Below are 27,906 nucleotides of genomic sequence, written 5' to 3' on the forward strand. Positions count from 1 at the left end.
TTTACGAGACTTAAGGCGAATGCTCTAACCACTGTTCAATGGAAACGCCTGAAAATTGCAGTTGTTTGTTGAAACTTCCAAATATTGCTTTAATTTGACCTGCTGACCTGAAACGCAGCTACTAATTTTGATCTGAAAATAAAACCTCTGCAACACATGAAAAATAAATTACTTCATGACTATTTTGTTCATAAAAACTTACATCAAGTGATTAACATTTTATTTTAAGGGTTCAAATAATTAAACTAATCATATATTAAAAATTTCTGATCAGGAGGAAAGTTGATTAAAACATCTAAATAAGAAAGAGAAAAACACATTTATCTGTAAAGTTTTCATAACAGTATTTGGGAGAAGATGTTTTTCTTGGTCTGAAGAGATAAATAACGTGTCGCTTCAGTTCTGTTCAACTTGAAGAAAAACTGGATTTCTGAAATTCTTTAAGAAAAAACACATTTCTACAAAAACTCACCCTGTGTCAGAGTGAAAACCTAAAAGGCCAAAAATGGAGAGAAAAATTACATAAAGGGATGAAAAAAGTCTGTAAAGACCTGCAAGCGTACATCCCACCTCAGCTGTGTGATTTCATGGATAAACTCTGTGTTTCCATGTTTTTATCAAACTAAATGATCATTCCTGGTCTGATCATTTTCTGCTGCCGTACTTGTCTGACAGGTCGTCCATCCTTCACAGGTCGAACACGAAGACATGCAGAAAGAAGATCTGACACGAAACGTTCAATCGATTCAGACTTACAGATGCTGAGAGCTCTTCTTCTTCAGCCTCTCTGCATCTGGAACATGTTTCATAATGAAGTTCTGAGGAAACGGACCTGGCACCCCGACGACGATCGAAAGTCCTCTGTGCTTTGAGTTTTGCTGCTGTGCTGCTGTTTCTTAGAACAAGGACTGCACATGCTTTCAACACAGCTGGCTGCAACTCATCCCACGTTTCTCTACCAGGTTTGCCTCTGCTGGTGCCTCCAACCTCCACCAGGCATGGCGAGGCCTTCACAGGCACCATGGAGGAAACCCTCACAGGAAAGTGCATCTAAGTACCTTGGGCTGTTACTAATAAAAGGCAACAATTGTGTTCGAATGAACTTTAAGACCAAAAGGAAACATAAAAAACGGGGGAGCGGGGGTAAAAACACACATGCTTGTAGTATAAAACACTCAAGAAAAGGTAGTTGGCACAGTCCATTTGGTCACTTATGAAAACGTCTTCGTGGCAAAGTCTTCTGCTCCTCTAATGATGTTGTGTGTGAGTCCTGCCCCCTGGTGGCCTCTGCTGGCACTGCACTGAGGAAGAAACACTGACGGCGCTGCAGCTTTCCCATCAGGGATCCGACATGATGAGTTCAGAGTCATTTTGGAAGCAGACTCTAGAAAACCAGAGGACTGACAGAGCCAGGATGGTGTGTGTGTGTTTTCATGCACACACACACACACAGTGGAGAGACTGGAGAATGTGTTCACAGTGTGATTAAACTCACAAGCATGCAGACAAATCCACATGTCTGAACAAACACCATGGGCATTCCATGTGAGGGTACATGTAAACAGAGCTCCAGAAGCGGACCAGCTCGTCCACGCCCCACGCCAGGGCCTTCAGCGGAGAGACCTGGACCCCGCGGCCTGCTCTGGATGTGTGGAGACCAGCTAATGATCTCTGGGGGGGTGAGCCTCCAGCAGGGATCCTCCTGGACCCCTCCCCCCCTTCCCTCGCCTCTTCTTCTATGGTTATTTGTTGTCCATCAGAGACTGGACTTTGTGCACCAGCTCACGTGCAACGTTCAGGATATGTTGGACGTCATGACGTTCAGCCATCTCTGTGGATCAGACAGATTGATAACACAGATTAGAGATTCTATATACATACATACATTATATGTATACATATATACACACATGTGTGTGTGTGTATGTATATATATATATATATATATATATATATATATGTGTGTGTGTGTGTGTGTGTGTGTGTGTGTGTATAGATACACACACACACACACTCGGCGAGTTAAATCCCTGTCATATCACTCTGTTACCGGCATCACCCGTCACCATAGCAACATGTTAATGAGTGGTTCAGATCAGCTGCTTTTAACAGGTGAATGAGAGAAAGGCGATGTAGCTTGACAACGGTTGTTTGGCATAAAAAGTACATGGAGGCCAATATAACATTGTTCCTATATTTTAGCATATTTAGAAAGTTTTGTTTAAAAAAAAAAAAAAAAAAAAAAAAACATTTTATGATAAAAAGTTTACTGTGTGGGACCATGATGATGTAAGCAGATTAAACTACTCGGATTTGTGCATCTCATGGTGAAAATTCCCTTCTGCTGCGCATCGTGGTGTTCTAGACTCCACATCATGCATTATAACCGTTTAATGCACGGCTCCTCTTTGTTTAATCCATACATAAATATCAAGGGTTGGACTTTAATGCGTTAATTATGATTAATTAATTACAGAAAGATTAAAGTGTGCACTGATTGCACTGATGCACCTGCTGCTAACGTAGCAACATTGATGTTATATTTACTGTTTTCAGACCCTTCTAGCGAGTCTATTCTAAGAAAAAGCGACTATTGACAAGTTTAGCCACTATTTTTCAATTTTTACAAGTATATTATTTCTTTTAAATAAATTTATTTTAAGAAATTTTTGTAAGGAAAAACACAGATGATTTCCTGAAACCTGAGTATTATTTTTATTTAAAAATACAGAATATGCATAGATGTTTAGTTAACTGTTGATAAATATGCTATAATAAAAAATAATCATATTATTAACATGTAAAATTCCTAAAAATGTAAGAATTACATAACTAAAATAAAAACGACTTTATCTTGCATTTCATATGTAGCATATTTACAACAGATGGTGAACACATGTATGTAGCATGTTTACATCTTTAATGTTTCTGCCACTTTATAACTGGTGACTTTAATTAAAGGGAATAATTTAACTGGTGTGTCACTTTATTATGACATTTGTAGTATCTTTTAATATTCTTGATTTACTAGTATTCTTACTCTTAATTTGTTTTTCACTTATACTTTGTATTATTATGATAATGTATTATTATTTTGCATCATATTTTTGCAGAGTCTGGGAAGTTTGCATCATATTGAATGTGTTTAACAGAACATGTGACACGTACTAAACAGTAAACGTACATGACAACCATGAGGAGCAGGTAAACACGGCTGTTTCTTACCGTTAAAGAACTTGATGATGTCGGTGAAGTCCATGTTGTTGTCCATGATGATCTCACGGTAAACCGTGACCAGCGCCAGAGCCAGGAAGAGCACGAAGTGCTGGGAGGAAATTCTGGGAGCGACCCAAATCACCTCCCACACTGCAAACACATCCTCATACAGGAGCTCTGCACACACACACACACACACACACACACAGACGGGCGCGTGTCAGCATCAAGCCCATCGATCCAGAGTCGTGCTGCTGGAGAAGAGTTTTCAGCAGCGTGTTAGCAGACAGTCACCTCTTTTAAAGTCCAGCAGGAACCAGCGGTAGCAGAAGTAGAAGTGAGTGTAATCTCCGTTCTGTTGCATCAGTTCAAACAGCTCCGAGTCGAGGATCTGACAGAGGAGAGAGGAAAAAAAAACATCGTTCAGTAGCGGCCACTCCGCCTCGGTGCCGTCATGCAGACAGGCGGCAGCATCCTTCACCTGGATCAGCGACCTCATGTTGGCGAAGTGTGTGTCCATGGCTCCGCCGTTGGGGAAGTTCTGACTCATCCTCTTCATGAGCTTAGTGAAACAGCTGTATGCCAGACACTCTGACACACACACACACACACACACACACACACACAAGAAAATCAGCTGAAAAGGATGAGCTATATCAGCTGACAGAGGTTTTAGTTGCTGAAACATAAATAACCATCCCGCCTGCTGGACATAAACCTGCTGTTATGTTCTACAGTCAGACTTCTGTCCGTTTGTCTTCCTTCCAAATGAAATGTTCACTGATCGTGTCTTCTCACCATCGTCCAGAATGACCATGAGAGGTGCCAGCAGGTCACACATGCCCTGAACATAGCCCATCTCCAGATGCTCCCACACATAGCTGCAGGAGACACGAGCAACAGGAGTCAGTGGGAATCTTTATGAGAAACGTTGCAAGCAGCAGAGTTACAGATTAAACTATTAGACTTTGTTCCAGTTTTTACAAAGGTTGGGTCTTTGTGGAAACTGTGAATTAAACCAGAAAAGAATGATCTCCATCAGGTCCAGTGGGCTGGAAGTACCAGCTGACTGTGGCTCTGATGCAGCAACACATCCGTAAAAAGTAGTTCCAGGAGGATGTTTAGTATTCTGCAGCATCTCCTCCTCTTAACTACTGTGTTTTAAATGAGCTTTGGTCCAGAGAAGACGGCGTGTTTCTGGATCCTCTTCACATATGATGGAGCTTTAACCTGCATGTGTGGATTTCAGCCTGAACTGGGTTTACACTGGTTTCTGGAAGCTTTCTGAGTCCATGCACTGGTTTCCAGTACAGAATCATGTCTGGTTTTTATGCGGAACATCACTAGAATCCAGTCTTGTCCCCAAGCATACAGAGATTCCTTCTTGATTTTCTGAATCTCTAGATGATATTCTACACAGTAGATCAGGGGTGTCAATCTCCAGTCCTGGAGAGCTGGTATCTGGCAGGTTTTTGTTGTTTCCCTCCACCAACACAGCTGATTCAAATCAAATGTACCCAGCAGCTTCTTGTCAACATATTTATCCATTTCAGCCAGGTCTGTTGGAGCATGGAGACAACTAAAACCTGCAGGATACCAGCCCTCCAGGACTGGAGTTCGACACCTGTGCTGTAGAAGATGGATCTTCAGAGTCTGAGGAACATTTTTCTGAATGTTTAGATCCAGTTTGTCTCAGACTGGTGAATCTCTGTCCATCTTTCCATCTGAGAGACTCTGCCTCTCTGAAATGCTCCTTTTATTCCCATCATGTTACCAACATTTTGCCAGTTAAACCAGTCATGGTACTGGCCTGTTGAAAATGAACCAGATTACTGTGTCAGATGTTCCTCCAGTTGGTTCTGACTGGTTCCAGTTACTTTTCCAGCCTTTTGTTGCTCCTGTTCCAGATGTTTCCAGATGTGCTGCTGCATCAGTTTGCCATCAGATGATGAAATCTCACAGTTTCATCGTCTGACATGATGTTTATCTTCTACTGGGAAGAAAATACGACCTGATGGGATTTGGAAATGGTGCATTAACTTTATTGTAGTGTAATGTGAATCAAAACAAGGAGAATAGACTATAAAACCAAAGCAGAACAGGAGGAAGCTGCAGACCTCCACCTTTCTCTCTACCTGCACATGATGTTGCGTAGTCGCTCCAGGTTTCCAGGGCTGAAGTAATAATAGTTGCGGTCGCAGCGCTGCACATCTTTGTCTATTCTGTGGAGGTTGAGGGCAACTGTGTCCAGCAGCTCAATCTGTACAAAGAAGGAATATTTTAATCCAAGTTTCTGGTCTCTGTCTGAATTCCTTTTGTATGATGTAACAGGTGACACAGAGAATGGTTAACTTCATTATAACTGAAGCAGTTCATCAATATCCATCAGCGAAAAAGGAGAAACATGATGATTATTTATACACAATCATGTAAAAAAAACTATATTTAGCTTCTTGTATTAAGTGTAAGGTTTTACCTGTGTGTGTTAAAGTAGCACTACAGAACTTTCTCACTGTAAAACTCTGTTTCTGACTCGTTTTGATGCCACACTGACATTTATTCTGTAAACGTTTCCCTTCAGTATCCAGAGGGTGAGAAAACACGCCTTACTACACGCTAGTAACTGGATATTTACACACTGGCTGCTTTTAACGCACACTGTTGCCGATTTAAGATACCCAAGAAGACATTATTTGAGGAAGAGAAGAAAAGTAATGGACAGCAGAAGAGATAAGACAGTAATCCATATCAGACTGACTTTTGCTGGCTGAAGAGATCACAGAGAAGAGACAGGATGAATATGATGCTAGATTAACCATAAATTAAGGGAATTGGGCCAAAGTTTAGTGAAGCAGCTTTAAAAACAAACCAAAAAGTTCTGCACAGACAGGATTGTTCTGGAAACTAAACTAGAAGCAAAGAAAAAGGAAACTGAGATGATAACGATGGACAAACTAGACAAAGAGATATGCAAACAATCATTCTCCTACAGGAACTACGCTGACGGACTAATGGCAGAAGGTGTGGTAATACCTGTGGATCAGGTGTAACACAGAAGTCAGACATCAGAAGATCAAGTTGAGTAAATCAAACAGGATGATGATCAAACAGAAGATATCATGACTGAAAACTAATAAAGATGACTTGAAACAAAATTCTGACAAGAAGAGAAGAAAAACCATTAAATCAGAGGGTCCAAAGTCGGTGCTCAAGGGCCGCTGTCCTGCAGGTTTTCCATGTATCCCTGCTCCAACACACCTGGCTTTCAATAAATGGATCCAACAGCCAATGAAGTTCTGCACAAAGGCTGATCAGTTTGTGTCAGGTGTGTTGGAGCAGGGATACATGGGAAACCTGTAGGATTGTGGCCCCCGGGGACTGGAGCTGGACACCCCGGCCTTAAACCAAGTCGCACATGTAAAAAGCATCTTTAAGCCTGTCAGGACCTCAGTATAATCCCTTCTCCTGTGAGAAAGAACATTGTTGAATTGTTGTTTTCATGAATCTGATTCTGGATTCTGCAGCAACACTTGTCGGTTGTATTTTATCTTTTTAAAGTAACTTTCTGGCTTCATTCTGCAAATTCCTGGAGCTGTTGTTGCCCTCCTGCATCCTGAAGCTGAGAAATCACTACACTACTTAATTTTCTGGGTTGCAGAATCATTTCATGTTATGTCACCTTATCACACACTAGCAACTGGATATCAACACACTGACTGTTTGAATGCACACCTGGGTGGTTGACGAAACCCAAGAGGATGTTATCGGAGAAAGAGAAGAAGCAAGAGACAGAAGAAAAATAAAACAAAAGTCAACATCAGACTGACTTTTAGTGGCCGTAGAGATCTCAGAGAAGAGACAGGATGAAGATAATAATGAATGAGCCGTTGTTAGGGGGACTAAAGGGAGAACGTTTACCAAAGTTCTGTAGTGCTTCTTTAACACAATGACAAGGAAGGAGAAAAAACATACACAAAGATTTAAATAAGGAACTAGTGCTGCTTCCATCAGTCTGGAATTTAAAATGTATCACTTTAAAAAGAAAAACAGAAACATTAATATCTCAACCATAATGTCAGCGTATGATGAAAGGTTATCAACATTATTAATAGTCCCCCTTCATCTTTACAAGAATCTGATGCTGAACTGCTTGAAAGTTTTCTAGTTTGCTTCATAAAGTCAGAACTCAGCACATAGACAGTTAGTTAAGGTGACAAATGACCCAAATTTAATTCAGTTTAATGACAACAAGCGGTCATTCTGTTTGGGTCTGATCTCGGCAATCTTTCAAGGAAAGCTGCAGGAATCTAGGATTAATACTTGAAGATGAATATTTCTAACCTCAGTTTTGACCAGTGACGGAGCTAGAGTTGGATACATGGGGGTCATGTATTACTACACAACCCCCCTTTAACAGTTTGGTCACACAGTAGGCTTGGTAAAAGAAATGATTATGTTCTTTTCTCTAACGCCCACTCAATGATGAAACATGAGGAAAAGGTCCGTAGAAAGATAAGTTGGTTGTTTTTGGTGCACTATGTGGATCCTGATGTTGTATTAGGGGGATCTACTGGTCTGGTGGTGGTGGTATACTGGATCCTGATGTGGTTACAAGACATATTTTCCACATTTTCATGTGTAGCTACTTTAAAACCAACTAGCATCCTTACTAATCTCACTGGTTTAAATAAAACTGGTAAATGTAGCGCTAGCTTATACAGCGCTAAGCTAATCTTTCATAATCTTTATAGTTTATTTTCAGCTCCAGTGTAAAAATCTTGATAAGCTGATGTGTTGTCTCAAAATACAGTCACTGAAATCTAAATATGACATGGTTTCTCCACATTAGCTTGAAGCTAATCGTAGCTAACTGCTACGTTGCATCATGCTAACATCAGGTTAACACCCTAACATGAGATGTACCTGTACAGGAACATAACCTCTTCTAGAAATGTACAAACACATGGATTAATCATCAAGAAACTACCTTAAAATGTACTAGTGATACTACAAACCTCCTTCAGTGACCTGTCAATCACCTGCGGTGATACCTAGGCTTTTCAGAGGTGGCCATTGCCACCCCGACCACCCCTCTAGCTCCGCCCCTGATGCTTAAACTTGTGGTTTATTCTGCAGATTTAGTCTTTTCAGTTCCATTCATTGTGTTAAACTTTAACATTTCAGATTAACAGACTCTCGTGTGCATTTCTTTTCTCCACAAGTTGCCGTCTGGCCGCTTCTGATGAAATAAACAAACATCTACAAACTGTACGCACTGTATACGAGGAGAGTGAAGCTGATATCCCCTCAGCTGCAGCTCCATTGGTCACCAGTTTGTCCAGCTGACTGCACAGCCTGTCCTCTGTAAGAGAGTCCTGACGCCCCCCCCCTGGAGTCCTGCTCTCCTCCCTACCCCCTCCTTCTTCCTCTGTGCTCTGACCATCGTCTATGCTGGACAAGATCTGAGAGTGAGCAGAAGTCACCGAGTAGTTTCTGGAGGAAGGGAGACCCGAGTCTGGGGAGTCAAACTCTACCAGAGGACGTTCCTCTGGGGGGAGGGCGGCAGGGGGGACCAGGGTGGTCATGGTGGGCGTGGTGTCTTCTCCACTGGGGGTCTCCTGACTCCCTGCATCAGGCTCATCCACAGACATGAACACCTGGAGAGGAAGGAGGGTTAAAAGACATTAATACAGCAGAGAGTGGAATATGTCTGCGGCCATGTTTCCATTTACACCCATATGACTTCAGGCCCGTTTCGTCTTCCAGTCTGTGTTCACATATTCAACTGGATGAAGGAGATGAGCAGACAGAAACAGAGACTGATGTTGTATTTGAATAATTCTGATGAACATTCAGACATAATTCTGAAACCTGGAACTTCGCCATGAACTTGTCTGCCTCCTGTCTGCAATGACAAAGCCAGAAACAAATGAAGAGTATCTACTCAGCTGCAGGAGCTGGAAGGATAATTCTGGTCTCAACAGAAGATGTGACATCACTACAGGCATGTCAAAGTCAACATACCATAATATCATGTCCACTTGTACAGCCTGGTACGAATAAAAGTTGTGTGGAAACAAGGGTGGTCTAATGATTTCTTCCACAACTGTGTGTTCCTGTGTCAGAGTAAATTCAGCCGGTAGAATACACAGTAGAGCATGAAGATGTAATCTGCTCCTAAAAGTAACCAGACGATAACACCTCAGTTCATCTAGTTCATCTCAGTTCATCTAGGAGCAAGTAAAGTAATCCTAGGAACGAGTAAAGTAATCCTAGGAATGAGTAAAGTAATCCTAGTAATGAGTAAAGTAATCCTAGGAACGAGTAAAGTAATCCTAGGAACGAGTAATATAATCCTAGGAATGAATAAAGTAATCCTAGGAATAAGTAAAGTAATCCTAAAAACGAGTAAAGTAAATTTAGGAACGAGTAATATAATCCTAGGAATGAATAAAGTAATCCTAGGAATGAATAAAGTAATCCTAGGAACGAGTAATATAATCCTAGGAATGAGTAAAGTAATCCTAGGAATGAGTAAAGTAATCCTAGGAATGAATAAAGTAATTGTAGGAATAAGTAAAGTAATCCTAAAAATGAGTAAAGTAAACTTAGGAACGAGTAATATAATCCTAGGAATGAATAAAGTAATCCTAGGAATAAGTAAAGTAATCCTAGGAATGAGTAATATAATCCTAGGAATGAGTAAAGTAATCCTAGGAATGAGTAAAGTAATCCTAGGAATGAATAAAGTAATTGTAGGATGAGTAAAGTTAAATGAATGGACATTCACTGAAGCAGCAGACTGAGGATCTGTTTAAACCAGTTCTTAAACCAGCTCTGTAACCATAGTAACCTCAGTTGTTTGACTGAAACCCGCTTCATCCAATCAGAGAGAGGCTCTGCAGCGGTAACGTTCCCGTCTGGTTTTACTGTCTGATGAGTGAAGCTGCATCGCTGCATGTTCATCTCTTCCATTAGAGTCTGAAACTGTGAGCCGTCTTCATCCTCCTCACCAGTAACACATTTACCATCTTACCAGACTTCACTGGGACCCCAGTGGTTTTCAAACAGACCTCCAGCTGCAGAATGGGATGCTTGTTTCATGATGGGGAGGGTGTTCATGACGTTCCTCTTTGCTCTGAAAATCCCGATTTGTTAATGGTTCTTAGTAAAGTAAAGCCTGACACGGTTTCTCATTCTGGGACCAGATTAGATTACCCGAGGTTCTACTTAAACTGGTTTTCCTCCTGACCTCTGATTCTCTGCTGGTTTTAATTCAAACCTTGTTTACTTCCTCACACACATCCTATTTGATGTTTATCTTTAAATGGAAGTGATTATTATTTAGGTTTATCTTGTTCTGACTGATTTCCATGCATGTAGGAAAAGTACAACATATGAAGATAAAGTTGAAGTATTATCCATGTACATGTGTAATTATGAAGCCTGAAACCGGTTTTTATTGGATCCATGTTCATGAAAACGGGAAGCTTATTAATCTTGCTGCTGTTGGAAGCAAGTTGTGACTGTGATGGTTTTAGATTTGAACCTTAAATGAAGACATTTAATCATTTTTTCAGAGGAAAATGTAGAAAATGGGGACGAAGTTACAGAAACCTTTCTGATAGCTGAAACAATCCAAGATTGTTTAAACATTATCATGTTGATGTTGTCTGTAATGAAACATCTGTGTAACAACAGAACAGACACCATACTTTTATGTTTTCACGTTTTTATCCGACACTGTCTTCCTGGTTTAAGTTTTACGAGACGCTGTAATTCATCTAAATATCCCAGTTTTTCCTGCGTGAAGCAGCAGAGGACGGGCTCGTCTCTTTATTTCCCAGCTTAATAAAGAGCCTCCTCCCTGATAAATAAATCGCAGCGCTGGCTGGATGTGAGATCGAGCCGGGCTTCATCACCTCGTTGCTCAGCGTGGAGTCTCTGTGGGCGAGCCGCAGCACGTGGCTGTCTATGCTGCTGCCGGACGACAGCTTGGCGAAGATGGCCGACTGCATCTCTTTCTCCCTCTGCTTGACGATGACTTCACACGCCTTCCATTCCCGCACCACCTGCTGGTAGCGCTCGCTGATCTTCGCATCGATCTTCACGTGGAAATAAAGCAGAAATCATGTAGAGGTTCATAGAGTAAGAGTGAGAGGGGGAGCATGGCTTTGTTGTACCTGACTCATGTCCTTCTTGCCCATGCCAAACTTGTAATGTCCCAGAAGAAAAGGCCAGACCTCCTTCCTGATGTCATGCTGCACTCCTCCGTAGTAAACCAGCCTGAGCAGCTCCAGCTCCTTGTAGTTCTGCACGGAGAGGGAATATCAGGAACATACATGAAGAAGAGAACGGCGGGGAAGAAGAAGCCTGCGTGGAGGAGGAAGTGCATCAATAATGAAAGGAGTGACTGGGACAGTAGAAGGAACAGATTAGTGCAGGAGATAAAAGACACAGATATGAATAGAGTGTAAATTAGTGATGATGACTTTCTTGGAGTCGATGACGGATTATGGTGGAGGTTTTAATAGCCACGATGATATCAGCTGCAGTCTGTAATGAGATTCCAGTTCACTGAAACTCATAAAATTTTCATTAAAGTGAAGGAGAAAGTGGAAAGGGCGGAGATGGCAGGAGCGGTGCACGATCCCCAGCTCACTGTTAACATGGAGGAGGAGAGAATGTGCATGAGGAGAAGGACAGAAAAACACAGATACATTATGAGAAGAGGTGCATGAAGGTTCCACAGTTATGAACATGACCAGCAGGCTGGATGTGTGTGTTGGAAAGCATCAGAAGGGATATCTGACTGTTGCAGGATGTGCAGGTGTATTCACACAGCTTCAAACAATCCATACATGTTCATAAATCCTGGGACTAAAGCACAGCTCAGTGCTACGGGGAGTATTTCAGTTACACCTGCAGTGATCCGTTCAATTACAGGTCTCACTTTATCAGGTTCATCTGTTTGTTCATTCTAATATCTAAACAGATTATCATCATGATGAAGTGGAACGAGAGATTCTCATGGTGATGAGGTGGAACGGGAGATTCTCATCATGATGAGGTGGAACGGGAGATTCTCATGGTGATGAGGTGGAACGGGAGATTCTCATCATGATGAGGTGGAACGGGAGATTCTCATTATGATGAGGTGGAACGGGAGATTCTCATGGTGATGAGGTGGAACGGGAGATTCTCATCATGATGAGGTGGAACGGGAGATTCTCATCATGATGAGGTGGAACGGGAGATTCTCATGGTGATAAGGTGGAACGGGAGATTCTCATCATGATGAGGTGGAACGGGAGATTCTCATCATGATGAAGTGGAACGAGAGATTCTCATGGTGATGAGGTGGAACGGGAGATTCTCATCATGATGAGGTGGAACGGGAGATTCTCATGGTGATGAGGTGGAACGGGAGATTCTCATGGTGATGAGGTGGAACGGGAGATTCTCATCATGATGAAGTGGAACGAGAGATTCTCATGGTGATGAGGTGGAACGGGAGATTCTCATCATGATGAGGTGGAACGGGAGATTCTCATGGTGATGAGGTGGAACGGGAGATTCTCATGGTGATGAGGTGGAACGGGAGATTCTCATTATGATGAGGTGGGACGGGAGATTCTCATGGTGACGAGGTGGAACGGGAGATTCTCATCATGATGAGGTGGAACGGGAGATTCTCATCATGATGAGGTGGAACGGGAGATTCTCATCATGATGAGGTGGAACGGGAGATTCTCATGGTGATGAGGTGGAACGGGAGATTCTCATTATGATGAGGTGGAACGGGAGATTCTCATGGTGATGAGGTGGAACGGGAGATTCTCATCATGATGAGGTGGAACGGGAGATTCTCATCATGATGAGGTGGAACGGGAGATTCTCATGGTGATGAGGTGGAACGGGAGATTCTCATCATGATGAGGTGGAACGGGAGATTCTCATCATGATGAGGTGGAACGGGAGATTCTCATGGTGATGAGGTGGAACGGGAGATTCTCATGGTGATGAGGTGGAACGGGAGATTCTCATCATGATGAGGTGGAACGGGAGATTCTCATGGTGATGAGGTGGAACGGGAGATTCTCATGGTGATGTGGTGGAACGGGAGATTCTCATCATGATGAGGTGGAACGGGAGATTCTCATGGTGATGAGGTGGAACGGGAGATTCTCATGGTGATGAGGTGGAACGGGAGATTCTCATCATGATGAGGTGGAACGGGAGATTCTCATGGTGATGAGGTGGAACGGGAGATTCTCATGGTGATGAGGTGGAACGGGAGATTCTCATCATGATGAGGTGGAACGGGAGATTCTCATCATGATGAGGTGGAACGGGAGATTCTCATTGTTGTGAGGTGGAACGGAGATTCTCATCACGATGAGGTGGAACGGGAGATTCTCATGGTGATGAGGTGGAACGGAGATTCTCATCATAATGAGGTGGAACGGGAGATTCTCATCATGATGAGGTGGAACGGGAGATTCTCATCATGATGAGGTGGAACGGAGATTCTCATCATGATGAGGTGGAACGGAGATTCTCATGGTGATGAGGTGGAACGGGAGATTCTCATCATGATGAGGTGGAATGGGAGATTCTCATGGTGATGAGGTGGAACGGAGATTCTCATCATGATGAGGTGGAACGGGAGATTCTCATCATGATGAGGTGGAACGGAGATTCTCATGGTGATGAGGTGGAACGGGTGATTCTCATCATGATGAGGTGGAATGGGAGATTCTCATGGTGATGAGGTGGAACGGGAGATTCTCATCATGATGAGGTGGAACGGGAGATTCTCATCATGATGAGGTGGAACGGGAGATTCTCATCATGATGAGGTGGAAAGGGAGATTCTCATGGTGATGAAGTGGAACGAGAGATTTTCATCATGATGAGGTGGAACGGGAGATTCTCTTCATGATGAGATGGAACGGAGATTCTCATCATGATGAGATGGAACGGAGATTCTCATGGTGATAAGGTGGAACGGGAGATTCTCTTCATGATGAGATGGAACGGAGATTCTCATGGTGATAAGGTGGAACGGGAGATTCTCATCATGATGAGGTGGAACGGAGATTCTCATCATGATGAGATGGAACGGAGATTCTCATGGTGATGAGGTGGAACGGGAGATTCTCATGATGAGGTGGAACGGGAGATTCTCATCATGATGAGGTGGAACGGAGATTCTCATGGTGATGAGGTGGAACGGGAGATTCTCATCATGATGAGGAGGAACGAGGGTTTCTCATGGTGATGAGGTGGAACGGGAGATTCTCATCATGATGAGGTGGAACGGGAGATTCTCATGATGAGGTGGAACGGAGATTCTCATGGTGATGAGGTGGAACGGGAGATTCTCATCATGATGAGGTGGAACGGGAGATTCTCTTCATGATGAGATGGAACGGAGATTCTCATGGCGATAAGGTGGAACGGGAGATTCTCTTCATGAGATGGAACGGAGATTCTCATGGTGATAAGGTGGAACGGGAGATTCTCATCATGATGAGGTGGAACGGAGATTCTCATCATGATGAGATGGAACGGAGATTCTCATCATGATGAGGTGGAACGGGAGATTCTCATCATGATGAGATGGAACGGAGATTCTCATGGTGATGAGGTGGAACGGGAGATTCTCATGATGAGGTGGAACGGGAGATTCTCATCATGATGAGGTGGAACGGAGATTCTCATGGTGATGAGGTGGAACGGGAGATTCTCATCATGATGAGGAGGAACGAGGGTTTCTCATGGTGATGAGGTGGAACGGGAGATTCTCATCATGATGAGGTGGAACGGGAGATTCTCATGATGAGGTGGAACGGAGATTCTCATGGTGATGAGGTGGAACGGGAGATTCTCATCATGATGAGGTGGAACGGGAGATTCTCTTCATGATGAGATGGAACGGAGATTCTCATGGCGATAAGGTGGAACGGGAGATTCTCTTCATGAGATGGAACGGAGATTCTCATGGTGATAAGGTGGAACGGGAGATTCTCATCATGATGAGGTGGAACGGAGATTCTCATCATGATGAGATGGAACGGAGATTCTCATGGTGATGAGGTGGAACGGGAGATTCTCATGATGAGGTGGAACGGGAGATTCTCATCATGATGAGGTGGAACGGGAGATTCTCATCATGATGAGGTGGAACGGGAGATTCTCATGGTGATGAGGTGGAACGGGAGATTCTCATCATGATGAGGTGGAACGGGAGATTCTCATCATGATGAGGTGGAACGGGAGATTCTCATCATGATGAGGTGGAATGAGAGATTCTCATGGTGATGAGGTGGAACGGGAGATTCTCATCATGATGAGGTGGAACGGGAGATTCTCATGGTGATGAGGTGGAACGGGAGATTCTCATCATGATGAGGTGGAACGGGAGATTCTCATGGTGATGAGGTGGAACGGGAGATTCTCATCATGATGAGGTGGAACGGGAGATTCTCATGATGAGGTGGAACGGGAGATTCTCATCATGATGAGGTGGAACGGGAGATTCTCATCATGATGAGGTGGAACGGGAGCTTCTCATGGTGATGAGGTGGAACGAGAGATTCTCATGGTGATGAGGTGGAACGGGAGCTTCTCATCATGATGAGGTGGAACGGGAGATTCTCATCATGATGAGGTGGAACGGGAGATTCTCATCATGATGAGGTGGAATGGGAGATTCTCATCATGATGAGGTGGAACGGGAGATTCTCATCATGATGAGGTGGAATGAGAGATTCTCATCATGATGAGGTGGAATGAGAGATTCTCTTCATGATGAGATGGAACAGAGATTCTCATGGTGATGAGGTGGAACGGAGATTCTCATAGTGATGAGGTGGAACGGGAGATTCTCATCATGATGAGGTGGAACGGGAGATTCTCATGGTGATGAGGTGGAACGGAGATTCTCATAGTGATGAGGTGGAACGGGAGATTCTCATCATGATGAGGTGGAACGGGAGATTCTCATGGTGATGTGGTGGAACGGGAGATTCTCATCATGATGAGGTGGAACGGGAGATTCTCATGATGAGGTGGAACGCGAGATTCTCATCATGATGAGGTGGAACGGAGATTCTCATGGTGATGAGGTGGAACGGGAGATTCTCATCATGATGAGGTGGAACGGGAGATTCTCATGATGAGGTGGAACGCGAGATTCTCATCATGATGAGGTGGAATGGAGATTCTCATGGTGATGAGGTGGAACGGGAGATTCTCATCATGATGAGGTGGAACGGGAGATTCTCATGATGAGGTGGAACGCAAGATTCTCATCATGATGAGGTGGAACGGAGATTCTCATGGTGATGAGGTGGAACGGGAGATTCTCATCATGATGAGGTGGAACGAGAGATTCTCATGGTGATGAGGTGGAACGGGAGATTCTCATCATGATGAGGTGGAACGAGAGATTCTCATGATGAGGTGGAACGGGAGATTCTCATGATGAGGTGGAACGGGAGATTCTCATGATAAGGTGGAACGGGAGATTCTCATCATGATGAGGTGGAACAGGAGATTCTCATGATGAGGTGGAACGGGAGATTCTCATCATGATGAGGTGGAACAGGAGATTCTCATGATGAGGTGGAACGGGAGATTCTCATGATGAGGTGGAACGGGAGATTCTCATCATGATGAGGTGGAACGGGAGATTCTCATGATGAGGTGGAACGGGAGATTCTCATGATGAGGTGGAACGGGAGATTCTCATGATAAGGTGGAACGGGAGATTCTCATCATGATGAGGTGGAACAGGAGATTCTCATCATGATGAGGTGGAACGGAGATTCTCATGATGATGAGGTGAAACGGGAGATTCTCATCATGATGAGGTGGAACGGGAGATTCTCTTCATGATGAGATGGAACAGAGATTCGCATGGTGATGAGGTGGAACGGGAGATTCTCATGGTGATGAGGTGGAACGGGAGATTCTCATGGTGATGAGGTGGAACGGGAGATTCTCATGGTGATCAGGTGGAACGGGAGAGTCTCATCATGATGAGGTGGAATGAGAGATTCTCATCATGATGAGGTGGAATGAGAGATTCTCTTCATGATGAGATGGAACAGAGATTCTCATGGTGATGAGGTGGAACGGAGATTCTCATAGTGATGAGGTGGAACGGGAGATTCTCATCATGATGAGGTGGAACGGGAGATTCTCATGGTGATGAGGTGGAACGGAGATTCTCATAGTGATGAGGTGGAACGGGAGATTCTCATCATGATGAGGTGGAACGGGAGATTCTCATGGTGATGTGGTGGAACGGGAGATTCTCATCATGATGAGGTGGAATGGAGATTCTCATGGTGATGAGGTGGAACGGGAGATTCTCATCATGATGAGGTGGAACGGGAGATTCTCATGATGAGGTGGAACGCGAGATTCTCATCATGATGAGGTGGAACGGAGATTCTCATGGTGATGAGGTGGAACGGGAGATTCTCATCATGATGAGGTGGAACGAGAGATTCTCATGGTGATGAGGTGGAACGGGAGATTCTCATCATGATGAGGTGGAACGAGAGATTCTCATGATGAGGTGGAACGGGAGATTCTCATGATGAGGTGGAACGGGAGATTCTCATGATAAGGTGGAACGGGAGATTCTCATCATGATGAGGTGGAACAGGAGATTCTCATGATGAGGTGGAACGGGAGATTCTCATCATGATGAGGTGGAACAGGAGATTCTCATGATGAGGTGGAACGGGAGATTCTCATGATGAGGTGGAACGGGAGATTCTCATCATGATGAGGTGGAACGGGAGATTCTCATGATGAGGTGGAACGGGAGATTCTCATGATGAGGTGGAACGGGAGATTCTCATGATAAGGTGGAACGGGAGATTCTCATCATGATGAGGTGGAACAGGAGATTCTCATCATGATGAGGTGGAACGGAGATTCTCATGATGATGAGGTGAAACGGGAGATTCTCATCATGATGAGGTGGAACGGGAGATTCTCTTCATGATGAGATGGAACAGAGATTCGCATGGTGATGAGGTGGAACGGGAGATTCTCATCATGATGAGGTGGAACGGGAGATTCTCTTCATGATGAGATGGAACAGAGATTCGCATGGTGATGAGGTGGAACGGGAGATTCTCATGGTGATGAGGTGGAACGGGAGATTCTCATGGTGATGAGGTGGAACGGGAGATTCTCATGGTGATGAGGTGGAACGGGAGATTCTCATGGTGATCAGGTGGAACGGGAGAGTCTCATCTGCAACTGTGTGATGCTTTCCGTCAATATGTAGCAGAATTTCTGAGGAATGTTTCTACCTTGCTGAACCTATCAGACTAAGAATGAAGGCAGGTGTGGAGGAAAAAGGGGTCCAGTCTGGTACCAGAAGGTGAACCTGGTAAAGAGGACAGTGAGTTTATAAAACAGTAAAAGTGAATGCTGTGTCTAATTTCTACTGGTAGATACAGGATGAGGTTGTTGTCCAGACTCCTTTCATGTAGCACCAATAAGGAGCAGCTTCTGCATTAATCTTTCTTTCATTAAAAGGAAAAGTTTTATCATGAAGGATGATTATAGGTCTGAAACGGAGTATTGGGCCAGCGGGACACAGTAAGAAGGACTTATGAGTCTAATTAAAATATCACACATCTAGACCAGAGGTGGTCAGCTCGGGCCGCAGTCCTGCAGGTTTTAGTTGTCTCCCTGATCCAACACATCTGGTTTAAATGACTGATTAGGTGTGCTGCAGCTGGAAACATCCATGATCAGCAGGACAGCGACCCTTGAGGATTACATTTGATCTCCGCTCTGCCTGGGGACGCGTTCCTCAAACTGAGAGTCCTAACAGCTGTAATATCTGCAGTCCAGAATGAGGCTGATGTGTCTCGCTGACTGAAAGCTGAAATCTGCTGTGATGATGTGTGGCTGACTGTGTCAGAGATGAAGACCCCTGTGATGCTGCTGCAGGGTTAACGTCTGCTCCCACCTTGCAGTCTTTCTGGTACTTGCTCCACACCTCTTTGCTGAGCCCTCCGGACGCCTCACAGGGTCTGTCTGGGGGCACGATGTTGTGGTTGACCAGAGCTGACAGGTGGGTCCGCACAGTGGACAGGTGTCGACAGTAAGCCAGCCCTGATGGACACATGGACACAGCTGAGACCAGGCAGCGCTAACGTCAGGATGTTCTGGTTTTACACAGCTGAACACACACACACCACTTCCTCTCTCCTCAGCAGTCATCATATGACCAACACATGAATCTAAAAAGATCTGAAATAGTTTAGTCATCTATAAATATAATATTTTGCTATTTTTTTTTCCACTTAAAAGTTAAACAAATCAGAAAAATTGAAGTTTATCATCCAGTAGCTCTTAAGATGCATTTTATACTAAACTCAGCTGATTTTAAGCCTTTTCTGCACCGTGTCACACTTCCGCAGCACGTCTGGCATCACTGTGATTCATATTCTGTAAAAAGCAGGGCTCACCATAATGCACCAATAATATTGCTTTAATGGGTCACATGACTCAAAGAAAGCAACACTAAACCCTTTAAAATGCACTTCTGTTTTACATAAAAGCCAACAGCTTTGTAGGAATAGATGATACTGATATTTCCTGTCCATATGATATCATTAGTTTATGGTACTTTTTCTTTCTTTTCCACCAACATCAGTACCGATACCGATATTTCTTACCCCTTAAATCCAATAAAATCATTACAGTGTGCATGAATATCTTTTTTCCCAAAGGCAACGTTGAATATAACTAAATCTCAAGAACATCAGTATGCCTTTAAAATAATATTAAATTATACTGACAAGTAAATTAAACGAAAATAAGACCAAATTAATCTTATTAAAATGGTAAAATATATAAAGTACATATTAATTAGTATAATAAAAATAAGTATAATCAAGTGTAATAAAATAATAGTAACATAATAAACAGAATACCCCCAATCGTGCATTAAACCAGTAAAATAAATAAATAAAACCTCTTCACCATTAACAGTATCATCATCCTGACATCTGATTGGCTGCCATAGTCATGTGAGACAGATCACGTGTGTGTTGCATCACACACAATTTTACAGCCTAAAACTGTGATAACTGAGAAAAAATGACAGAGTGCTAGTTAAAAAAGTTTTAATACAATATTTTGACTGGCTGTCTCCAGAATATTGATATGTCCATTCCAGCAGATTTGCTATTCTGCTCCACAAAAAGGCTGTAAAAACATCATTTCCTTCCATTTCTGACTGCAAAACACTATCATCTCCCTACAAGGTGACTAAAGCATAATTTCTGATGGTTTATGAAGGAAAGAAAGAAAGAAGCATCACGATGCGTTCAGGGAACGTTGAACCATGATGGAATCTGGAACTGCAGGAAATGTTGGTTTTCTTTGTTTAATCTAAAAAATCAGATAATTTTGTTTTGATCTTTAAAACTGAACGAAGATAAATAACATCATGTTCTGACTGTTCCAGAGATTCTGTCTTATGTACTGAGATTATCCACATTTTCCTGCAGTTACAGATGAATTCAGACATTGTTCTTACATTGTGTTTAATTAGTCTATTTTAACTCATAAAATCATTTAAATGATTTTTTCCTCATAATTCAGACAATAATTAAATATACCTTCTGTTCCTCAGCGCCTCATCGCAGTCTTTCATTTATTTTAAAGGATATTTTTTACAGTGTACAGAGTGGATTTTTCCTTCATGTCAGTTTTTAGTGAACTTTCACTGTAAAATCATTCCTGGAAGCCAGATGAGTAACAGGTTCGTCACGTCTGTTGGGTTTAATAGATTGTAAGACCTTGCTTTGTAAGGTTTACATAAATATAAAACAAAGAAAAATCAAAGTAATATAACATGAGTATTATTACAAATGTCTGTATCAAACTCCCAGAGGAACAAACTGAAAAGAAGACGTAATCTGCAAGCATCTGATAAACCTGGTGACGACGACAGGAACTAAACGTGGAGCCAGTTAGAGAGGAAGTTCACTCTGAGGGGTACTTACATCCATAGAAAGCTCTGGAGACGATCTGCCGCTTCATGTTCTGGCAGAGCATCTTCAGAGGAACGCTGCGGAAGAAAACAGACGATTAATGATCATTTTACTTCATGTCTACTGGAACTTTACAGCCGCACCGAGGAGGAAACTAAAATGACGTAAAAAACACAACAGAATGAAAACAACACGATGTTAACGTACCAGAAGGGGAGGTACCAGTCAATATAAGAGTTGCTGATTGGACGATGGCGCCGAATATTTGTTGTTGGGATTTTTTTTTTATTGTGTTTTTCATTTCTTGTATTTTTAAATTTGTTTTAAATTTTTTATCCTGTTTTGTGTTTTTTCATCCTATTTATCTTGTCCTTTAATTTGACATGTTTTTAAATTTTATGTTTTGTAATTTGTTGCATTTTAGTTTGTCCTAGTGTTTTTTTTTTTGTTAATGTTTTTATTTATTGGTAGTTGTGGTTTTAATTTGTTGTGTTTTTTTTTTATTTGTTTTCTTTTTTAAATTTGTAGTTGATTTTAAAAATAGTATTTTTTATATGTAAATGTGTTTTTTTCATTTGTGGTAATTTTTAAAAAATTTTTACTTGTTTTTTTCATTTGTAATCAGGCACACCGTAGTATTTACAGTTTAATCTTACTTTTATTTCAGACAACAGGTTTTTTATTTGTTTTTTAAATTTCTGAAAGGAAAATTCCCAGGATCCATCTTTTGTTTCAGACTCAAACCTTTAATTCTGCTAAACTTTCTCGTGAGACATTCCTTTCTGCACAGCATCCTCAATCTACAGTTTCATATTTCTTTTCCCTGTTATGCTGATGACATCCACGTTTATTTCCATTTTTAAATCCAACCTGGAAAAGTTTCTGAATCACTTCTTCCTTTTTTTTTTAAAAGCAAGAAACATTGGAGTTCCTTTAGATAAAATGGAGAAGAAAGTGATGACAGCAGTCGAGTCCAGTTTTTTCTGAACATCATCTTTATAACACGTCTCACACATCGCCTGCAGTTAGTCCAGAATAAATGCTGCTGCTGGTCTTTGAGCGGCTTCCATGAGTCCGGTTTCAGCAGGTTCCTGCTGTCCGTCTGTCTGGTTTCAGATTTAACACAGATGATAAATGATCCCAGCGGTCATCTTCTCCTCTTGTCATGAATGAGTGAGATGCTCGAATAAGCTCTGAATCCCCTGCAGAGTCTTTACAGTCCTTTCAATCCCGTCTGAAAACTTATTCCCGTTATTTTATTCCCGTCAGGTTTTCACGTCTCCTTGTCTGAACCTGCTTTTAGTCTGTTTTATCGGATCTGATTACTTTTATGTTCCACCGGATCGGTTCTTGTTTTTTAATGAACTTATTGGTCAACGTTGCAGCTGACGGTTTTAATCTGCAGCGAACCTCTGACTTCTGATCTGGAACCACTAAATTTAACCGTGTTGGAGCATCTTGTAAACAACTTCATGTGGGTCTGAACAGGGACTATTCTGCACCTTCCTGCTGCAACTTTCACACGTCTCAAACCCAGCAGGATTCCAAGTCCTGCGGAACATGAACCACCGTATGTTTGCTTTTAGCCAAAACAAACTTGCTGTTTGTTCAGATGTCGCTTTGTCGCCGTGTTTCTTCTCTTCAGTCATGTCTCTGATAGCAGCCGGCACTTAACCAGCCGGGACGTCGCTCCTGGAAAGACTTCCAGCTGCCTGGAATGTTTTCCAGGAAGAGATGATGGTTCCTGTTAGTTCAGAAATGACCTGAAAGCTCTTCTCAAACAGAACCTGAGCTTTTAGAGGAAACTCCCAACACCTGGCTGCATTCCTGTGGAAGCCGTAAAAGTTTTTCATCTGTTACATCAGTTTCAGGACAACTCATGCTCATGACTTTATGACTTTAAATGCAAATATGTTCAGCTCATAGATGGTATGTAGAGATGGGCAGAGCCACCGTGACATCACCCGTAGGTTTCTGAAGAGCTGAATTGAAGCTCGGTGGGCGGTTCCTTCCATCACCATCTTGGCAGCGTCATGCGTGTCGTCACGCCCGGAAAATACAAATATGGGCAAAGAGGTGGAGCTGAGAGGGGGGCTGTGAGCGTCATGGTGGATGATTGACATCGAGCAAACTCCGACCTTTCTGTAGCTAAGAGCTAACCGAGCTAACCCGGAGATAACAGGAGCTAACCAGCTAACGGAGGTAAGCGGGCTAAAGCTAAGTCACGTTGTTAACCGGCTAAAAACCGCGGTTGTTCTACGTTCTTCTGACTTGAAGTGGGAGATCGGGTACCTGTCAATCAAAAGGACACGCCCTTAAATATGCCAAACTTCGAGATTAAATTACTTTTAAACGGGCGATGTAGAAAAAATTCCCTCCCCTGACAGTTGTCATGAAGGTAAACCTGACATATTAAACCTAAAATGGATTTTTGTACCAGGCTGTAAACATGTTTATTTCTACTGTAAACATTTTTATTTCTGCTGTAAACATGTTTATTTCTGCTGTGAAGTTGGTCTTTTTAACATGGGAGACTATGGGGATTTGCTCTGTTTTGCAGCCCCTAGTGGATGAAGGGGGAACTGCAGTTTTTGACACATCCGCATGGCTTCACTTTTAAATGCTGGAGGCTCCGTGCATCTTTCAAAGATGGTCTATGGTTCAGATTTAATGTTTTCTTCCCGTATTATTCAGTGAAATGTGACGTTTCTGAGCAGCCTGGGTACAGAGGATTTACTGGTCTGTTTCATGACACGTTTAGGATGATAATCTGCTGTTTTCAGCAACAACCCCTCCACCTCCAGACCCAACATCTCCACCAATCACAGGAAGCTTTGAAGTTTAGGTTTTTCAGTGCGTACGTGTGAATGTCCGACGATTGGTGCACGCAGGTGCAGCTGGCTGGGTAGTCGAATGACATGTTGCTACCGGCCGTGGAGCAGGACTGGCACAGGGACTCGTGAGTGGTTACTTCAGCCTGTTGCCACGACGACGGGCTGCCTCCGAAACCCTGCATCTCCATCATCTCCCCATGGTCTAAACCGGAGAGAATAAAAGTAAAAGGACAGAGAAAGGTCTCAGTGCTGTCAGACAAAATGGTTGCGCGTGTTTTCTTTCCTGTGACTCTGATTTAAAAGCCACTTCACTCTGCCTTACATATTATGACCTAGGTCCCTCAGCTCAACCGTAAATACATCTTTTCATGTATTTCTGATTGTTATGACATTAAGAGATGAGCAGATGGATGAAAAATTTACATTCATGTGAGAGCCGAGCAACTGCAGGAGAGATTAAACCAAAAATGGAAGGAAGCAGGAAGAGAGCCGTGGGATGGAGAGGCAGAGAGGATGCTGGGAATTCATGCTGGTTTACAGTTTATCACTCACAGAGGACGCTTCAGAAGGACAGGACAGAGGCGAGGTGGAAGGGAGGACGGGGAGAGGAGGTGAAGGAGTTGACAGAGGGGTGGTGCGGTCAGGGCAGGGGAGAGGCTCACACTCAGACCATGCAGGATGCATAAAGCCAGAAAAAGACGGGAGACACCAAAAGAAATCTCAGAATCAACCACAACACATGGACACCAGTAAAAAGGCACAAAGAGAAGAAAAAAAATCAGAAGTTCAACATCAGATAAATGCTCTTCACCTTAATTCTTCAGGTTGGAGCTGATGACCTGTCATAAATATGAAGCTGCGCTTTGGTTGTTCAATAACCCCAAAAACAAAGAATTTCAAGAACAAAAGAAGAAAAAGAAACAGAAAAAATGTGGAGCGAGACCAACATTCGGCCTCTCCCCTCTTTACTTTGGGACTAGATGTGGTCAACAACTGGTTTAGGGCTCGGTATAAAGCGACCCCGGCCACACAAGGACTCCACGTCTCTACTACTGCGGAACCCCACAGGACCGTAATGAGAGGAGGTGGAGGAGGGGGGCGAGGACAGGGTGGGGTGGCGGGGTTAGTGAAGAATTACAGTGAACAGCATCGCAGCAAACGACTGCACGAACAGAGCAGAAACAACTCAGAGAGAGAAACCAAAAACAAACAGAAGAGACTGTGAGAGGAGTTTCCATCACAAATACGCAGAAACACAGAAGTTGCTTTTCAAAACAAAAACAGTGAAACAGGTGCATCATCCCATGCAGAAACTCTCAAGCATGTTGCACGTGAGAAATGAAAGAACTCAAATCAGGAAGAGTTAAGTCGCTTTAAAGAAGGAAAGAAAAACAGAGACTGTAATAAAAAGCAAATAAGTGAAGCAATTCTTGTAAACCCAACAGTGCTGAGAAGCTACACCCCCGAGAAGTCCTGCAGCTGTCAGCGCTGCAGGGATGAGCTGCTCGGACTTTTACGTGCTGCAAAGACCTGGACAAGTTTCATTCTGGGTGGAGAGAGGTGAAGTACAGTTCCTGTTTGTTCCTCTGTGTATAAAGAGACTTGGCCAATCCAAATGTTGTTCCGAGGGAAATTAAAAATAACCACCAGCTCCAGATAAAAAAAACATAAATAAAACCAAAAAGTAATCAAGATAAATCTCACCAGGTCATATTTTCTTCCCAGTAGACAACAAACATCATGCAGTTCCAGGACAATGTTTAGCATTGTTAGCATGTGTTAATATGCATAAAAGTTGTTCCAGGATGATGGTTAGCATTAATAGCTTGTGTAAAAAGCAGTTCAAGGATGATATTTAGCATTGTTAGCATGTGTAAAAAGCAGTTCCAGGACAATGTTTAGCATTGTTAGCATGTGTTAATATGCATAAAAGTTGTTCCAGGATGATGGTTAGCATTAATAGCTTGTGTAAAAAGCAGTTCAAGGATGATATTTAACATTGTTAGCATGTGTAAAAAGCAGTTCCAGGACAATGTTTAGCATGTGTTAGCATGTGTTAATATGCATAAAAGTTGTTCCAGGATGATATTTAGCATTATTAGCATCTCTTAGCATGTATAAAAAGCAGTTCCAGGATAATGTTTAGCGTTGTTAGCATGTGTTAATATGCATAAAAGTTGTTCCAGGATGATGGTTAGCATTATTAGCATATCTTAGCATGTATAAAAAGCAGTTCCAGGATAATGTTTAGCATTGTTAGCATATCTTAGCATGTGTTAATATGCATAAAAGTTGTTCCAGGATGTTGGTTAGCATTATTAGCATGTGTTAGCATGTATAAAAAGCAGTTCCAGGATGATGTTTAGCATTGTTAGCATCTCATCTTCTTCTAACATGTGTCTGTAAACATTTGGGAAGTGAGGAGAGCATCTGCTGCCGTCTTGGGAGAGGAATGTTTCTGATTTTTTTTATTGATCCTCATCAGGGATCCTCAGTTGTTCAGATCCAGTTTGTCTCAGACTGGTGAAGCTCTGTCCATCTTTCCATCTGAGAGTCTCTGCCTCTCTGAAATGCTCCTTTTATACCAGCCATGTTACCGACCTGTTGATAATTAATCTGATAGGTTGTCAGATGTTCCTCCAGATGTTACTTTTCTAGCCTTTTGTTGCTCCTGTTCCAGATGTTTCCAGATGTGTTTCTGCATCAGATTCATGTTTTCCATCAGATGATAAAACGTCTCAGTTTCATCGTCTGACATGATGTTTATCTTCTACTGGGAAGAAAATCTGACCTAATGGGATTCTGGTTATCTATATGAACAGCTTTAGTCAAAACTGGGGGGGATTACCTACAAGTCTGATAATATCCTGATTATTAAGACACCTTTTCCTAACAACAGGATCTTCATTTTATAACCTTATTTATGAAGGAGCCTGTAATTGATTGTGAATTGAAAACTTTGGGCAGATTGGATGGGACAGTGTGACATCTGGATCAACTAAGCCCTGCTTTTAGACTGCTTGCATAATAATGGTGTGAGACTTGGATGATCGCTTTGCTTGCAGAAAAAATAACGTACAGTTGTGTGTTCACATGGTGACAAAGCAGGGGGGAATTCTGCAGGTTGTGCATGTAAAACCTGACTAAATAAATGCTACACATCCATATATTCCTTCCAAAGATACATCAGACTGCTGGGTTTTGGACTCAGGAAGCTCAGGAAAGCTAAAACTGTTGTTTCAGATCATTTGCAGAAACAGAAATGGAAACATTCATTCTGCATCAAACCTGAATAATGCAGGCCAAGAAACCAGTTTCCCTTTTACCTCTGATCGTGTCCCCCATCAGCTCCCAGTTCTGACCCATCATCTACCAGTTCTGACCCATCACCTCCCAGTTCTGACCCATCATCTACCAGTTCTGACCCATCACCTCCCAGTTCTGACCCATCATCTACCAGTTCTGACCCATCAACTCCCAGTTCTGACCCATCATCTACCAGTTCTGACCCATCACCTCCCAGTTCTGACCCATCATCTACCAGTTCTGACCATCAGCTCCCAGTTCTGACCCATCAGCTTCCTGTTAACTGGCAACTGGTCAGTAACATGACGGGCATAAAAGGAGCATTTCAGAGAGGCAGAGTCTCTCAGATGGAAAGATGGACAGAATTTCACCAGTATGAGACAAACTGGATCTAAAAACTCTGGAACAACTTTTACAGAGGAATTTCTGCATGCTGGTGATATTCTGCAATAAAAGCAGACATGATTCTGTACTGGAAACCAGTGCATGGACTTGGGAAGCTTCCA

The 27,906-nt window shown here is 42.7% G+C and overlaps 1 protein-coding gene across 1 annotated transcript in view; it reads right to left on the reverse strand.

Moving 5' to 3' along the window:
- Positions 1–1,742: 1,742 nt before the first annotated feature.
- Positions 1,743–27,906, reverse strand: part of sgsm2 (small G protein signaling modulator 2) — a gene marked incomplete at both ends in the record, with an annotated part of 105,227 nt that continues 79,063 nt past the window's right edge. The window contains 12 exons of the mRNA XM_079246645.1: positions 1,743–1,831; positions 3,226–3,393; positions 3,511–3,607; positions 3,698–3,807; positions 4,015–4,097; positions 5,352–5,476; positions 8,493–8,873; positions 11,139–11,321; positions 11,400–11,528; positions 19,226–19,371; positions 21,273–21,337; positions 24,122–24,296. Of these exons, the coding sequence (XP_079102771.1) occupies positions 1,743–1,831; positions 3,226–3,393; positions 3,511–3,607; positions 3,698–3,807; positions 4,015–4,097; positions 5,352–5,476; positions 8,493–8,873; positions 11,139–11,321; positions 11,400–11,528; positions 19,226–19,371; positions 21,273–21,337; positions 24,122–24,296 (1,751 nt within the window). The remainder of the gene's footprint in view (positions 1,832–3,225; positions 3,394–3,510; positions 3,608–3,697; positions 3,808–4,014; positions 4,098–5,351; positions 5,477–8,492; positions 8,874–11,138; positions 11,322–11,399; positions 11,529–19,225; positions 19,372–21,272; positions 21,338–24,121; positions 24,297–27,906) is intronic.

Source organism: Telmatherina bonti, assembly GCF_933228915.1.
Source record: "Telmatherina bonti genome assembly, chromosome: 9".
In the NCBI taxonomy this organism is placed as follows: domain Eukaryota; kingdom Metazoa; phylum Chordata; class Actinopteri; order Atheriniformes; family Telmatherinidae; genus Telmatherina; species Telmatherina bonti.